General features: G+C 36.6%; 1 protein-coding gene across 1 annotated transcript; it reads left to right on the forward strand.

Annotated features, from left to right (window-relative positions):
• The first annotated feature begins 701 nt into the window (after positions 1 to 701).
• LOC132300885 (uncharacterized) lies at positions 702 to 10,095 on the forward strand. The gene is made up of 9 exons (XM_059798165.1): positions 702 to 1,289; positions 1,885 to 1,930; positions 2,008 to 2,086; positions 2,183 to 2,228; positions 2,333 to 2,431; positions 7,662 to 7,730; positions 7,809 to 8,163; positions 8,273 to 8,424; positions 8,861 to 10,095. The coding sequence occupies exons 1-9, from the start codon at positions 828 to 830 to the stop codon at positions 9,794 to 9,796; spliced, it is 2,244 nt and encodes a 747-aa protein (XP_059654148.1). The 5' UTR covers positions 702 to 827; the 3' UTR covers positions 9,797 to 10,095.
• Positions 10,096 to 18,295: the final 8,200 nt, after the last annotated feature.

Genomic DNA, 18,295 nt, shown 5'->3' on the forward strand with positions numbered 1-18,295 from the left:
TCAACTCATCATGTAGTCTGATTCGCTTGTTCTTGTCCTGCGAATGGGAGTTTCCTTCTCCAATCATGGTTCCAGATCAGAGCTGAGTCATAACTCAACGTGGAAACTGATGGTTCTTCCCTTTGTTTTCCACATACGGTGCTAGATAAAGACACAAGAAATCTTCTCTCTATTATTGGGAAGTTTTTCTCACTCTCCAAAACAATCTCCCTTTCCCTATGCTTTTACTTCTATTTACGGTACTTTCTTTTCTGCCCTAATTTCCTATTATCAACTTACAAGTGTGAAGTTGATGGGCTTTATTCTTCAATGAGCCGGCCTGTTAAGTGATCCTCTCTTTTCTTTTTAAGTTCTGTTGGGCCTGAGGACTGTCAAAGGGTTTTTTGGTGACCGAGTGCCGGACTTGGCCATCTCTGGTCCAATGATAAATACAGCCCTTTCAATGACCTTAATATCTTCGGCTCAACAAATGATTAAGCATTGGCCAACGAATCATTTTTCCTTGACTAGTCCTAAAGAATTACTGGAGTGTAGGAATGTGTAATTTCTGAATGCCAAGTATATGGGACCACGTGCGGGTCCCACCTGAGACAGCAAGCAAAACAAGCGAGTGCAGTACACTCAAGCTCCTCGCTGTGAGGTGGTGGTCGCGATCACTGTCTCACACGCGTCAACCATCTACACGAAAGGCGCGTGATCTTACATGCTTGCCATACTCACATAAAATTCATAAAAGATCCGAAAATAAAAATAGTAAAAAATAAAAATAAAAATAACCCCTGTTTGTAGAGAGAGAAGAGAGAGGAGAGAGAAGGAAGGCAGAAAGAATGGGTAAGGTAGTGGAGAGGAAGAAGAGGAAGAAGAAAGGACGTCCCTCTCTATTAGATCTCCAAAAGCGAAGTATCCAGGAGGAAAACCAACACCAACAAAACTATCCGCAACAAAAACGAAACCCTAACCCTAATTTCAAAACATCCCCAATTACTCCTACTCCCATCCGTCGATCCACTCGCCGGAACTCTAATACCGACGAGATTTCTCAGGCGGAGGAGAACGCTGATACCGCCGGTGAAGACGATGACGACGAATTGAGCGGGAAACGACGAGAGAAGAAGCTCAAGTTCGTGCTCAAATTGCCTTCTCAGAGGTCGTCCTTGAATTCTACGTCCCCCAATTCGGGTTCGTATAATTCTGATTCGAACGCCGAGGACGATGCTGTGGCGAAGAACCACAAGAAGGGAAGGATCAATGCGATCGGTGATGGATCTGGTCATGATGATACCGAAAAGGTGATGTTTTTCTTGGCCATTTTGACTTAAAATCTAATTTCAATGGTTGAAAGTTGTATCGTCAAAAGGGAATGCTTTTGTCTTTTTATTTTTATTTTTGAATTTTTTTCCATTTTCAGGGTAACGTTGACATGGTTTGAATTTTCTTGGATTTCGCACCTTATCAATGTTGTCCTTTATTTTGTACTATTAGAATTTAAGTTTATGAGGTTGACTCGGTCGGGTCTTAAGGCACTTATGTTTTGAATTTCGATCCTTTTTCTTGTCTTTGCGGATTTTCAGTTCATACCACATTCAGTGGTTGTTGCTAGTAGTGACATAAATTTCATCTCTATTCACTGAAATAGTAATGGACTGTTCTTTCTAGTAAAAGTTTTTTATCCTTTTCAGAAATAACTTTTTCTCGTTTTCTTAATCCTATTATTAGGAAAAATTATTAGGAAAAAAAGGCTTAGTTAAGTTGAGTTTTCTTAACTCGGTTTCCTTAATTGATACTTCAATATTATTGTCACCATTAAGCACACAAATGGAATATATGTATGTATATCATTCTATTATTACAATTGCTTTGCTTATATTGGATTAGGTTTTGCAGGCAGGAAAGCATGATTTGGCTTCCAAAACTACGAACGCCCTCCAAGGTTTGTGATCACACTTTTTGGCCAAAGACATTGGCAAGAAGTTTTTGATATTTACCGTCGACATGAATTATGTGCAGGGACTCAATTGGACATGGGAACCAAAACGCCTGTACCAGATAAGAAGTTGTTGCTGTTCGTCTTGGAGAGGCTTCAAAAGTGGGTGTATTTTTGTTTCTAAACGATCGTATAAGGTTTAACTTTATTATGTCCCATTTGATTATCAGCTTCTTATGATGTCAAATTTTACAACAGGAAGGACACTTATGGCGTGTTTTCTGAACCGGTGGACCCAAATGAAGTAATAGTTAGAACAGTTTATTTATTTATAATAGTTCGTGCGTTTCGTTTATTTATTTATTTATTTTTTTTATTATTGCTTTTTACTGATATCTATGCTTACAGCTTCCAGACTACCATGAAGTCATAGAACATCCCATGGATTTTGGAACCGTGAGGAAGAATCTTGCGAGTGGAGCTTACGCTGACTTGGAAGGGTTCGAGGTTGGTTTACGTGCTTGTTTTTATTATCTTTTGAGAGTTTTTCCTCCTTTTGTTTCATTCTGTTCCTTTTTTCTCCAGGCACCCACTTTATTATTTGCCCCTAGCATTTGAGAGGACTAAGTACCCATATAATTAATAATCACGTGAGGATTAAGTACCCATATAAGTAATAATTTACTTTCTGACTTCTGTTACAGTTTTTAATGAAGCAAAGGTCTCTATTCAATAAACACTTTATTAGGGAATGCATTTGTAAATTTCTTTGCTGAATTATGTAAAGGACCTCTGTAGATTGTTTTCAAGGCAACAGGTATGGAATCATCAGGAGTTGCTGACATTGTAGATCTTGTTGTTTTGTTGCTAAATTTCACAGATCGTTTTTTTAAGAGTAGGCCCTTTGCTTCACTTTCTTTTGTTTGATATTGCCTTTTTTCACATTGGCCCATGTAGCAATAGGCAACAAAATCTATTTGGAGTTTCCGTTTGTTGCCTCGTCATTGAATTGAATTTTTTTTATCTATCTAAGTGAAGTCGACTTGAAAACTGTTGGAATTAATTACTCCATGAATGCAGAGCTAGTTGGAACCATAATTTTCTGAATTAAGATTTACTTGGGTATTTCTTAATCAGTATGCCCATTTAGACAAACCAACATGAGTCAGATGGTCCACCACATGGCTTCACGCCTTGAACTATAAATATCATTATGACTATCATTGCAGTATTAAGTGTACGTACACCTAAGAAGCACGGACACGGATACGACACGACACAGACATGGCGACACGGCAAATCCAAAAATATTAGGACACAGACACGGCAGGGACACGACGAATGGTATATATATATTATATATATATATATATATGATGTAGTACTTTAAAAATTACTGAGTGTTACTATATTTCATCAGCCTCATAATGAAAAAAATACACAAATCATAACTCATCTACTGTAATAGTGTAATGACTGCCCTTAAATATCTATTTGTTTTGTCTAAAATTGCATATTAACCTTACAAGTTTAAAATTATTATGTACTGACCACATAAGTGAGTAAAAGTTGTTAAATAACTTCACATATATATACTTTAACCCAAATTTATTTCAAAAATTATCTTTTAGACCCCCGAAAATAAGACAAGCAATCCAGATGTACAACCTCTTTATTTAAGGAAAAAGTGATTATAGGTTTGTTAGTTGGCAACCATAAATTCCTAATTAAGATTTACTCACGTATTTATTAATTGGTATGCCCTTTAGACAAGCCAACAAGAGCCAGATGGTCCACCACATTTTTTTTTAGATAAGTCAGATGGTCCACCACATGACTTCACGCCTTCATCTATAAGTGTCATTATGACTACATGATTCATGCATGGCAGCATGGGGTGACTAGCTCCCAAGCTCTGCGTGTGAATCTAAGAATTTAGAGCGGATTTGTCCCAAATCTATTGTTGTGCCATTTCTTCTTTGTGAAGAATTTGGAATAGTTTTAGCATTTAACTAGTTGTAATCTTTACTATTAGATCAGTTATAGATAAATTTTTCTAAACATATATTCAAGTAAACATTTCCAACAAATGGGAGTAATTAACAAAATAAAATGATAGTGTACTCTGTCTAATAAGTGTGTAGAAGTAAAGATATAGAAGCACTAAATGAGGCTCCTGCTCCAATATTCACTATGGAGGCTCCTGCTCCCTATGTTACATGAACTTGGGTATGTATCCATACGTCGGAGGTGTCAAATCTTCAAATAGGACATACGGACACATCTAAATATTCATTTTATTAATCATTTTATTTTATTTTATTTTCTAGAGTAAAGTAATGTTTTTATCTAATATAATGTTCAATATAGGCATTTAACTCATTTTAAAGTAATAATATAGTGTAATTGAATGATTGGATATGTTTTTTAAGTACATGTCCAACCAAAAGTGTCGGACATATATCTCATACTCATGTCCGAGGGATATGTTTCCGACACGGGTAATTTACTACTTTTGAAGAGTCCATATAACAGAACCTGCTCCAATAAATTTTTTAGATTTTGACGTGCTCACGATCTCGCTCTTGCTCCCATTGCTGGTCTTGCTACCGCTTTATGTGACTTAGGTAGTATGTAGCTTTTGGAAAAAATATCAAATGGCTGTATATAACAAAAGGCTAGTTTCCCAGCTTTCATCATGCCAATGAGGGGTACTGGGCGGGTGATGTGGATACAAATCTAATTTGACATGTTTTTTACAAATTGGTTCCTCTCAAATTCAATTCCACGATCATATGCTCTGGCAGTCTAGATTTTACCACTGCACTCAGTAGTAGCCCCTTTTATGTTCCTATCAATAGATTAAACTAAATTCTCTCTTTAATTCTCCATATCTCCAATTTAATCTGAGAGAAGCACCAAATTAGGGTGAATGAATTATGGGGTGCCAGAAACATGAGACAAAAATAAGAAAGACGTACTTGGTGAGAATTGCCTCAGAATTTATTATGAAACAAGATTTCATTACAGCAAGTTTCTTGTAGGCATATTGCGATTATTTCTGAAGTTACTCTTTCATCAATTTCGTTGTTACATAGGGAGGAAATTTCTGGAAAGACTTCTGTTTGAACAAATCTTCAGAGTGCAGAGTCAAGTTACCTTTAGTGGAAGTTGTGGCACTGTGCTCCACTTTGAGAACTGAGATGTAACGGGTACTTGTTGCCATCAAAATGATGTTGTCTCCTAGGTCTAGCAACTGCACCCTTCACCACCCAAAGGAAATAAGATATAATAATAACTACTACATACTGTTTGTGAAATCATACTATTATGGAAATGAATGTTGTTAAAAAATTAATATATCTACTGATGATTTTATGGACTTCATTTGGGGCAAGCTTGGTGTCTATTAGTAGGCTGTGCTTTCCAACAGGAATGAAGAATTGATTAATCATCTATCCCTTGAGGTTCTTTTGGGGGATGGAAGATCTCAGGTTGCGGTTCCCCCCTCTCTCCCCGTCTGTTTTTTTCAAGTGTTTGAAGTTGCTCTCTATTGATGGGGGTATTGCTCAATAGCCTGCTATAATATTTCTTCTCTCTCCTTTTAATAGTATTTTTTGGTGATTATTTTTAAGTGCATTCATCAACAACACTTGAATGTCTATTAAGGTCTTGACTCCTATAGGCGTGTCCATAGATGATTTAAAGTGCATACAACTCCACTTGACTACTAAAAGAAGTGCTAGATGATGTGTGTACTCCCTAATAGAGCTTTTCTGCTTGCCACATATGACTTAATACATCTCATACTTATCTCTTCCTCTAAATGAGTGGTTTAGAAATATCAGAAATTGGCTGCAAAAAATGATAGGGTTACAGAAGTGAAGTTGGGCAAATTTTAAACTTGATTATGGTGGGTATTTTTTACTTATCAAAAAAAAAAAAAAGAAATATCAGAAATTGTTGTGGTGCACACACGCACAAAAACACCCACTCAATCTCAACCAATCTTGAGCTGGTTCCTGCTCTTTCACCCAAATGTATGAGCCTAACTAGCCTATTGTGTTAGGTAAAGGCTGATGAATAAGAAATTCAGGAGTTATTTTTTATAGAAGTTCATCTTCAAAGTACGTGTTGATAATTTCTCAACTTTGGAATTTGGCACGGAACATTGAGACAAGTGATGGATTACAACCCTGTCATTTCGCATGGATGTTATGCTGGTAGCCTTGTTTGAGTCATCTTAGGAACTTGACATAGTCTTCACCTACTAACACCTTTGATCTAAAAATGATATTTGGCCAAAAAGGGGATTAGAAATGATAGACCAGTTCTTTATTTAAACTCTGATACCTGCTTAAAATGTCACTTCTCCTCGACTCCTTTGTGCTTGTTAATTTTATTTATTTTTTATTAGTCTTTGTGCTTGATAATTTGTTCATGGCTGGTAGTTGAGATGGAGTATTTTAGAGTATGTTGTCCTTGGATTTGCAAGTAAAGTGTCAAATCTGATTCAGCATTCCATGGGTTCAGTGGTCATGATAGGATTAAATCCGGTCATCTGCCTAGGTTGACGATCTAGCTGGAAATAGTGTCATATCACACTGATAGTGCTAGGAAATCTAGATTCCCATTTTGCTTTCAGAATTCATCTTATTGCTGAGGGTTCCAGGTTCCATGGATTTATGAAAAAGAATGGCTTTACCATTGGAGAATATGGAGCCGTGTAATGAATACCAAGTAGTTAGGATTGTGGCTTGTTGAGTTAGATTGCTTAGGACACCATGCTATACCGTACTGGCGTTTTTATACTATCGTTTTTTTAGCATAATCTATAGCGTAGAAGTAAATGGGATATAAATATGGTTAGGCTGATTGCTCTAAATTACTGCTAGTAATAAACTCTTGTCGAATACCCAATTATAAGAAGCTTTTGTTTCATGACCACCTTGGAGGGTATGAATCATGGAAGAATTGCTACCACTAAGAAACTCTTGGTTAACACTAATTTTTATGAATTACTTGCCCATTCACCACCTTGGAAGGTTATCAATTATGAAAGACATTATACTACTTTAGGGGCTATTGCTTCATGCAACCATATTAAAAGTTTGAGCTCTAAAATGTGAGATCACGGGTTGGAGTATTGGGGCATCCACCTAATCCATACAATACTTGTAGTTACATCTGTTGGCGGGTATAGGTCTATATTGTTTGTAGGTGAATACAGTTCACAACATTTTGTATAATCTGTCTTCATTTAAATGATTGGAGTTGGTTGCTAATATTTTCTGGCCTTTTTTTTTTTTTTTCTCCGGAATACTTGTATACTTGCTACAAGTATTCCTCTGTTATTTTATGAAGTAAAATGTTATTGTTGTATGTTAAAAATTCCAATATATATATATATATATATATATTAAACATACACAATTTGAAATCTCCATTACATCTGTTCATCAATATCTTATACCTTATTTTAGTGTTTTTTCTTTTCTTTCCAATTTGTGATTTTCTCAATATAATACTATATGTTACACGGCCTCTTATATAGTGCCGGTGTTCTCACTTAAAAAAATTGGCAAGAAGTTCAAAGTTTTTTTTTTTAGAATTCTATTTAGTGGATACTCTAATCTAGTGATGCTCTGGAAGACATTCTTGATGCTTTGGTTTGAGTTTGCCAAAACGCTAAAATTTGGTTCATGGAAGTTGATGTTGTAGTTGTATTCTTATGCAGAAAGATGTTTTCTTGATCTGTTCGAACGCAATGCAGTACAATGCTCCGGATACTATTTATTTTCGACAGGTAATGTCAAGTTCCAACTCCTTTGTTGCTTTTTTCAGGTTTATCTGTTCATTAATGAAATTTTGGTCGTCCAAGCAGGCACGGTCAATACAAGAGCTGGCAAAAAAGAACTTTGAAGATTTGAGGCATGATAGTGATGAGAATGAACCAGAACGCAAAATAGTAAAAAGAGGCAGACCGCCAACCAAGAATCTTAACAAACAGATGGTCAGGCCTTCTTTGGATCGTTCTGGTTTAGAATTCTCCTCAGATGCAACCCTTGCTACTGCGGCTGAAAACACCACTTGGTCCAATTATCTGCGGAGAGGACCCGTTCTAGAGAAGTCTGGCCTTGCTGAATTTTCAGGACGATCTTTACTTGGTTCTCGCTATGGTGAAACTTATTCTGGTTTGTTGCCCGAGCACAAATTGGAGAGGAACGATGAATTACCAGGTTAGGAAATTGAGAATTAACTTGTTACTTCACCTCAATCTCCTTTAACTATCTAGCCTTTCCTTACATTTGGTACCTAGAGGAGCCCTAATGCATTTTACTGGTACAGGTTCAATGTCAAAGGGGAGTTGGAAGCAGGGGAAGAAACTAGTATTAAACGAAAACAGGCGCAATACATACAAGCAATCCCATTTACTCACTGGTGGGCAAGAACCATCTGTTTTGTCTACGTTTGATGGAGAGAGAAAGCAGCTAATGCCTGTATGTTCACGTAGATCTTTATAAGTTATTTAACTATTCATTGAGGGAAGAACAAGCTACTGCATGCCTGGAGCCAACAGCTCATGTTGGGGTCTACTGGGCCACTAATAGCTAGTCTTAGAATTTTTTTTCTTCCCCTTGGCCATTTAACTTATTGGTAATGACCTCCGTTGTCCTGTTACTTCATCAAACATATACTGATGAATGGTTCAAGGAAAGGAGTCTTCAGAATGTATGGTTGGAACCTTTCTTTTATATTGCATGTCTGGTCTGGAACTCCCCTTCAGTACATATTGGTTTAAAGGTCCCCAGGCCCTTTCATCTGCTGCAATAAGTGTTTTGGTCGGACCATCTATATGACCTACCTATGATTATTGAATGATCGTATTCATCTGTTATTTTTGGTTTGTTGACTAGGGAATGTTATATGAATCAGGTTGGCATTCAGAAGTATGGTTATGCAAGGAGTCTAGCTCGTTTTGCTGCAAATCTGGGGCCTGTCACCTGGAAGGTTGCCTCGAAGAGGATTGAGAAGTCTTTGCCTCCTGGAGTTAATTTTGGTCCCGGATGGGTTGGAGAAAATGAAGCAGTGTTACAGAAGTCTCCGCTTCTTTCTTCCCCTCCAGTTCACCTGTCACCATCTAACTCCTTTTCCCCGCCTGGAAATTCATCTGAGACTGTTACTCCCAGCACGGTGGAAATGAAGGCTGAGAAGTCATCAAATGATCCTGAAAGAGACTCTTTATTAGAGAAGCATGTGCCTTCTTCAACTGTTTCAGCCGTAAACACCATTCCAAGCCAGTCTCTCCTTCCATCTCCAGCCGCCACCTCAAGCCCCATTGTTGCAAATGGATCTCCTGAACCCATTGCAGGAAGTGCAGAACCTGTTAGAGGATTCAACTCCCACTCCGGTTTTGATAGACAGAGCAGCAATCTTGGTGTGAGCAGGCCGGGGCCCTCTCAGATACATCCGAAACCAGTATTTCAATCTGGTATGAATGGATTTAAGGGGGCTTATCCGTTTCACCTTCCAGCACACATGGGAAGAATGATGGGATCTGTTAAACCAACTGCCATCAACCATCAGTCCCCCTATGTCGAATCAACAATGGACGCCAACTTCGCCCATCCAGTGACCACAAATAGCTTAAATTCAGAAGACTCCAAGTTCTTGGAAAATACAAATTCAATAAACACCGGCACCTCCTTGCCAAATTCAGGGCACCATCCGCAAGGATCTTGGCGAGAAGTGCCCCTGCAGCGGAAATCAGATTCGGTTCCACCTGACCTAAACGTCAGATTCCAGTCACCAGGGTCTCCTAGTTCTAGCAGGGTTGATCCAGTGCAGCCTGATCTGGCGTTACAACTTTGAGAGTAATTGTTGTATCGTCCCTTCGGTGCACACCTAACTGTACTGTAGGTAGTGTAGTCTTTGTACAGATTAATGTATCCCTAGCATTGTAGGTCCACAGGCAAAAAAGTTGTTATTTATAACATTTGGAAACCATCATTTAGCAGGAATTTGTTTCCGGATACTGTAATATGTATACCCTTTTTTCTTTTCAAAGTTGCTGCTAATTTAATAATGTATCATTTTTTTTTTTTTAGGCATAAGCCATTTGAGGACTCCAAAATGTGACATCAATGCAAGCTTTCAATATTCAGCTGTAACATTATCTCCAATTTGTTATGATGGTTGTTGCTTCAAGAAAAAAGGAATTGCTTTACTTTATTGATTGGTGAATGAAATTATGGATTATAATTAGCATAGTGCATTTTTAGATTTACAATCTTCCTTTGAATTTAAGGAGAGAGGTGGGAAAGAACTTCTATAATTTGTATAACTTTCATTTCTAACAAATTAAGAAGTTCTTTCCCACCTCTCCTTAAATTCAATATATATATACAAGTCAACAAAACTTGTTCTTGAAGTTAGAAATGAGAATGGTGTACAAGCTCCTATGAATGACTTGTGTGGTTCACTTGGAGAACTTTCTTTGCACATTAGTAACAAAAAATGGGTATTGCTATGAATTAAAAAGTACCAAAAAAAAAAAAAAAAAAAAAAGTCATAAAAAAAATAGTGAGCAATTTTATTTTTATTTTGTTAGTAACTAATTTGTTGCACAATGTTTTATAAATAAAATGTTTGAATTATTTTAAAAAATGGTATTTATATTATATTGATTTAAAAATATATATTTCTCATTATAGTTGTTCAACTACAGTAACAAAAACAAGTGAAGAAAAAAATTTCTTATTATAGTTGTTCAACTACAATAATAAAAACAAGTGAAAGAAAAAAAAATAATAAAAAAAAATAATCAGAAGGAAAAAACAAAAAGACAGAACTCTGAAGGGAAAAAATTAAGAGTTTAATTGAACAGAGGTTCTAAAAATAAAAAATTTGAAGTTGAAGAATAAGAATGAAAAGAAAGATAAAATTAGAAACATTTTTTAGAGAAAAATAATTTTACGAGGGGCATTCTACAAATTTAAAAAAATTATATGGTTAGTATAAAAAAGTTAATTGGGGGTAGCACGGGCTTGGGGCCAAGTCTCGCCCCGGGCCCATGCTGGTGGCTCCATAGTCCATCCTTGACTGCAAAGCATTTAAAAATTCATTACTTGTTTAGATAAAGACTTGATGTCAATTGAGATCTTTTAGTACTATGTGTAATAATATGTTTTCCACTGTGTGTTACTTGCATTTTAAGGTAATGTTCCATTCAAATCAAAAGACCATGTACATTAGGAATTAGGAAAGAAAGCCAAAACAACCAAATAAACTATGAAGAAGACTAGAAGAATCATCCTTAAAATCAGTGGCGAAACTTACTGAGGGCTGACTTGGGCTCTAGCACAGGTCTAAAAAAAATAAAAAATTTAGTACTACTACTTTCTTTCCGCCATAACCCAACCCAATCAATCATAGCCCAGCCCATGCCCAATCACGAATAAAGTAAAAATAACAAATGGCTCAGCCCAACAATAAGCAACTCTCTGAATAAAAGAAAAAAGCAACAGGTGACGAAATCTCACTTATCTTATAAGAGAATATTAATTCCATTCATATAGCTCTTTTAGTGCAACCAAAGCTACAAGTCTATTACTTTTTTTATTATTATTTTTATGATTTTTTTATTTTTGATATTTTTGAATATATATAACATATCTTTGTCATAAAAATTATTGTGTTTATCTATAAATTTTTATATCTTTAGCCCCTCCCTTTACAATCCTAGCTCCACCCTGCTTAAAATTATAAGCAATATAAGAATATATATATATATAGAATTAAGAGGATAAGCAATAAATTGAGAAATGTGCAACCATGGTCAAATATTGAAGATATTTTTCATGCAAGTCCCATTCTATCTTCAACCACAGCCCCTCCCCTGGTCATATATATGATAAAACTTAATTAAAGGCACTCAAGATTTTTATTTATTTATTTTTTAAATCTTCAGTTTTATATTAAAAAATAAAAGTTTTGCCCCTCTTTAATTAATTTATAAACAAGTTACGTGCATAGTACAACTCACGGTGGATGGATGGATATACCCTATTGTGTTGGGCAGCTAGATTACATCAGTTCCCGAATTTCAATTCAATATTGTAAATGTGAAAAAGTCAACCGGTTGAATGTTGCATTTTGGATTAAAGAAATGCTATTCACATCAATTTCTCTCATCACATTCACATGCATGCATTTGTTAATGTGTATGTCCCATTACATCCATAAACCATTACAAAAGCAGAACAAAAGGAGAAATTGTTTGGCAACAATTCTACAAAGCACCATTCCATTCCAGTCCCACCACTAGTATAAAAACATACGCGCACGCGTCACACACACACGCATTATAATTTTGTTAATATCACAAATCTGGATAAATAAAAAGTTGTCACACCAGATTAGTTCCAGCACTAATATAAAAACATACGCGCCCGCGTCACACACACACACACACATTATTATTTTGTTAATATCACAAATCTGGATAAATAAAAAGTTGCCACACCAGATTAGTTCTAGCAGCTGGAAAAGGAATGCTACCATGTAGGCAGTTCCATCTAGCCACCCAAGTTTTAACTATAGAACCGTCCAGATGCTGACACATGGCACTAAAGAATGAATCAAAGGTGGATGGGATCCAGTGAGACAAAAGTTCATCATAAGAGCATCTTTGGTCTATTATTGTTGCATAGCAAATACCAAAACAACCATTTGTACCTTTGACTTGGTCACCTAGAATGGCAACTCCCCACTTCTACAGTATTTCCTAGTTTGTAGGAGTCATTCCAAGAAGACATGCAGCATATACATCATATATGGAATGCCAAAAATAGACTTAGTAATTGAAAAAAGTAAAAGTCTATTCCTAAAAAGTCTCCTATATTATAGGAGTTACTTCAGAAATCATGCAACTGCAATTACACGATAGATTAATGTCTAGGTTCATTGAACAAATTTAGGAATTTGCTAAACTATAATGAATTACCTAAGTTGAAGCTTGGTTGGTTAGTCAAATTGGTGGAGAATGTGTGTGTTTATAACGGGGTGTATATATATATATATTCATGGAAATTATTTATGTCATGTATGCAAGAAAAAATTATAATATCATGGGATACTTGGTGCCATGAAGATGCGCCAAGTAGAAACTTCATCTGCAAAAGAGGTTACCAAATTAAAGGAGACATGCATATATATGATGATGTATATATATATATATATATGAGTAATATATATATATGTGTAGGTGCAAAATTTCTCTCTATAAAAGAAATTAAAAGAAATTAAAAGAAATAATACAACTCAATCAAAATAAAATAATAAGTAACAAGAATTATTCAGAGAAAAGCGTATATTGCTCGATGATCTTTATTGGAGGGCTAGGCCTCTATTTATTGACAAAAATATGGTGGAATTATGGTAGGACTCGCCTTACTTGTCCTCCAATTAATTCCATATACAATTCTTTACTAATTAAGTTACTGCCTTTTACAGTTATCTCCATATCAGATTCTTTCTTTTGTAGAACTTTCCTTTCATGCAGGATCCTTTGCTGAGTAGGACTCATTCATCTTGGGCTAGCTAAGCCAGACTGATGGGTTGGAAGTTTAGTACCAGTGATCTTGGGCTAGATGGAGACTTAATTTGGGCTCGACCCGGGCTGGGCTTCTATATTAAAGGATTGAAAGTATAAATTTGTATTGTGATGACGTGGACGACTCGTATTGGAGGGGGATTTTTTACTCCACAATATGTAAGTTCAAAATTCTAAGGGAGGAGGGATCTTGCACACAAAAAGGAAACCATAAAGACATGGGACACTTGGCAACATGTGAGCAAGCTAGGAGTAAGTTTTTAGTTTATTCTTTCAACTGTTATGGCCATGAACTGGGAATTGTTTGGGATTATGGACAACGTGCACTAGAGGAATTCTAAGAAGGAATCCCGAATATGAAGAAAAACTACCAAGTTATGGGACACTTAGCAATTCAGAGACAAGCTAAGTGGAAGGTGAAATTGCTACTGGAACTGCTGCGGCAGTTCCAGAACGTGGGTAAATGCTTGTAACAAGCATTCAACCAGCAAAATCATTCCTCAGAAGTTGTAGATTATGGGAACACATGATTTTACACATGTCAACACTATGAGAAATCTGGGAAAGACATGGGATACGTAGCATAATCCGGACGTTCCACTTCGAAGCAGCTTTAACTGTTGCTGGAACCATCATTTCCAATTGATGCAAGAAGGACTCTATAAATAGAGCACTTAGGCCTAGCATGCAAACCCTGCTCAATGCACACAACACATCAATACATCACCTTGCTTATCAATTTCAATTCACGTATCTTTCATTCCAGCAATGAATTTACATTATGTCTACTTTTAGTTCATTACTTTCAGTAATTACTTTCCAAGAAGTAGTTTTTAATTCTTTCAATTACAAGTTCAACACTTCCTTTTTTACATTCCAGCCATTACATCTTAGTTGTTTTATTTCAAAGTCCCGCACTTTCCATTTCGTTCTTCTTTCCACTAGCACTAGAACAATCCCGAAATCCCTTTTCAAGACAAAAAGAACAATTGAAGGCGGTCATTTCAGTCCTTCATACAATCATCTGATCCCTAAATTTTCAACTAGAATATTGTTTGGAGTTCCTCTTTGGAACGACAACGGTTCTTGGCATGCCCGCAAGCCTTTCTATTTGTGAGCCAAACATATTTATTATTATTTTTCATTTATTTATAAGGTTTTAAGTCTTCCCTTTTTTAGAAAGGTCCCGACCAATCAGTGAATGGTCCTCTATACCAAGTAACAATTTCTCATTCTACAAAGCGAGAAAGAAATTATTACATAGTTACCAAACATAATTTGACAAGTAAGTAAAAATTTGAATAAAATTAACACATTTATTGGTATGTGTTAAAATTAGGGATAATTTCTAAAAAAATGAATTTTTGGAGGTTTACTGTCAAAATGATGGAGCCAAAGATAACTTTTCCAAAATGATGGAATTTTTTGAAAAAGGTGTCTTGATTCCAAAATTACCACTCCAATTAGGCACGGACCCAACATAGGACCAGTGGGGGCGGATGCCCCCACTAATTTTTTTTATATTCTTTTTATACCTCAATTTTTTTAGAATTTATGAAGATACCCCCACTAAAATTATATTTCACCCCTACTGCGATTTTTTTTTTTTGCATTTTATACTTCAAAATTTTGAGAATTTATGAAGATGCCCCCACTAAAATTACAATTTGCCCTCAACGATTTTTTTGTTGTTGTTGTTGTTGTTGTTGTTGTTGTTGTTGTATTATATACTTTAAATTTTAAAAAATTTATGAAGAAAACTCCATTGAAATTACAAAAATGGACCCACTATATAAGTTTGCTCCCACAAAGTAAAGGCCGCCCCCCTCACAAAATTTTATGGGTCTGTCACTACCTCCAATGTGTTGAGAAATAACCCTATTACCCCTCCACCAACTTTACTAATTCACATACGTCTCGTTATCTATGTTGCTTCTTTGTACCTCCTCTGTTGGAACTTCATCTGGTTATGTCCAATTGATGTTCTCTGTACCCCCTTAATCACGTATCCTTTCTTCTCCTTTCCTAACATCTTAATGGCCATTAAAAAAAAAAAAATCATTTCTTACATCCCAATACAGATCAAGATGATGGTGCAACGGAACAGAGATAGAGGCAAGACAAATCACCAGAGCCATCCAGAAGCAAGAACATAACCTACAAGACGCAGACTGAACTGGCGAACACAGACTGAACAAAAAGACCACATGGTTCTCACGTGACAGACAAACTGGATTTTTTTAGACAATAATGCCTTTCCATATATGAAAATACTAAATTGTCCTGATCTTGTTTGGTTTCAGTATATATACACACCTTTATATATATATATATATATATATATATATATATATATCCATTCCCCAAATCAATAGAACCCTAACCCTAATTCAGATTGGTTCTGATATATATGCATGTTATATATATACACACACACACACACACATTCCCCAAATCAATAGAACTCTAACCTAAATTTAGATTGGCGAGGGTCATAACCACCACCACTGTCTGCTACCACCACCATAACCATAACCACCGCCTACGACCACCACTAACAATTACAGAGTCAATTGTTCTAGGTTTAAGTGTCCTTCATCGTTCATCTTCAACCTCGCAACCTGTCATGTGATATTAAATCATTGTAAACAAGTTTGGAGTTGCAGAGGAGAAAGAGGAAAAAGAAAAGGGAAGGCAAAATCCTCTGGCCGCGGCATCGCAACAAATTCCTCTGGGACAAGACATTACAGAGACATATAAACATTGTTCATCTTCTTCACCTACCCTTTATCTGTATACAAAGACATATACATTGTTCATCAACCAATTATAGAGTTGTATGATTTGGAACACATGGTAATTAGAGACTAAAAACAACATGGGTTTGAGAAATCTAAGATTAGGGTTTCAATTGTGGAGATTGGGATCAATGGGACCTGATGGAATTGATTTAGATTATATATATAGAACAATATATATATATATATATATATATATATATATATATATATATATATATATTAAAAGAGTGGAAATGTCGACAAGCCTGAATTGGGCCAGGTTCAGCCCAATGCATCCGGTCAACCAAGTTCTTCAACTTTCCATAAGGTCCAAAGGTCAAGCCCAAAAAATAAAGAGTTCGAAGGAACAAGATCGGGCTTCCAAATGGGTCAGTTTGAATAGACGGACCACCCGACTGAAAGGAAAATCCCATCAATCTTGTACTTCAAAGAAAAAGATAGAAAATTAGGGTAGAGAAAAATATAATATAAATAGGATAAGGAAAGGATGAGAGAGGCAGATTGTTTTGGAATGTAAGAAAAATTTCCACAATAGAAAAGAAAATATCTTGCATCTTCATCCAGTGCCGTCTATGGGAACTGAAGAGAAGGATATATCGATTTTAGCAACAAATGGATGACACAACTCCGATTGGGAACCATGATCAGAGAAGAAAGCTCCCGCCAATAGACGAGAACGAACGAGTCAAACATGACGAGCTAATATAGATCATCGAAACTCTATAATGAGAGAACGCCGAGCTCAGATCCAAGATGGAGCCAAGGGAACTATAACCACCATCTCGTCCGCTGATAGAGGATGAGAGGACAGGAGCAATGAACGTCAACCAGAGAGTAGAAAGAAAATGATCTATCCATATGGACCCACAACACAGAAGGTTTGGACTAGAAGAAGAGATCGAATGTGTCGAGGTTATCCCTTTATAGCAAAGAGAATCAAGTGTAGATAAGACGTTCGACGAATTGCACCAGTAAGATGTGAGCACTCACGATTAAAGGGCCACCAAAAAGCAGCAAGGCAATCGAAAGGCACCACCATTGAACAATGGACGGTCGATTCTCCCTTCATGGAAGAGATACTCCGATCTCCAAAATTGAGGAAGTTCTCAATGCTAATGTTCACTCAGTTTGATGGAACCAAAGACCCAACTAAGCACGTATATCAAATCTAGGAAAATGGCCCTAGACATCAAGGATGATGCCCTGATATGCAAGATTTTCCCAACGAGCCTCATGGGATCTGTACTCAAGTAGTTCAAGAACTTGCCACGAGGATCGGTGGGAAGTTTTTGAGTGCTATGCGATCTGTTCATAGGTTAGTACTTCAACAATTGGAGAATAGAGAAAGACATATCATATCTATTCACTATGCGACAATAGGAAGGCGAGCACCTTCAAGCTTTCCTCACTAGATTCAATCTGGAGATGAGCATGGTGATTGATTGCCATCCATCCTCAGCGGTGCAGGCGTTCAAATTGGCCATGGTCAGAGGGACTCAATTCACATATCCTTGGTGGTGACCTCTCCCAAAACTATGGATGAACTTAATTCAAGGGCACAAGGTTACGTGCAGCTAGAGGAAGATGAAGTAGTCAATACAAAGAAAACAATAATGGTCGTAGTGGAGAACAAGCCAAGAACCAAGATGACCACCCAAAGATCTCCAATATCACAATCCCGAGTAATGCATTAGAAGACTAAGAAGAGGCAACGAGAGGATGGGACTGTCACCCCCCTCAGAGTCACTTTAGCATGGTTGTACCAAGAGAATAAAGGGATATTCTAGCCGTCTCAACCAATCAGACAATCGATTGAGCAAAGGGATCAATTAAAGCACTATGTGTTCTATAACAATTTTGGACACCAAACAAATAAGTGCAGGAACCTGAGGAGGCAGGTCAAGATGCTGATTGCAAAAGGGCACCTGGCCAGTTATGTCCAAGTTAAGGAGGAGA

Source organism: Cornus florida, unplaced genomic scaffold (genome assembly GCF_030987335.1).
Source record: "Cornus florida cultivar Cherokee Brave unplaced genomic scaffold, ASM3098733v1 CherokeeBrave_3.0.0_Hap2_Chr03, whole genome shotgun sequence".
NCBI lineage: Eukaryota > Viridiplantae > Streptophyta > Magnoliopsida > Cornales > Cornaceae > Cornus > Cornus florida.

Coding starts and splice junctions, on each gene's coding strand:
- LOC132300885 (XM_059798165.1), top strand. CDS start 828: ATGGGTAAGGTAGTGGAGAGGAAGAAGAGGAAGAAGAAAGGACGTCCC. Junction 1,290..1,884: donor GTCATGATGATACCGAAAAG/GTGATGTTTTTC, acceptor TAGGTTTTGCAG/GCAGGAAAGCATGATTTGGC. Junction 2,432..7,661: donor CTGACTTGGAAGGGTTCGAG/GTTGGTTTACGT, acceptor ATTCTTATGCAG/AAAGATGTTTTCTTGATCTG.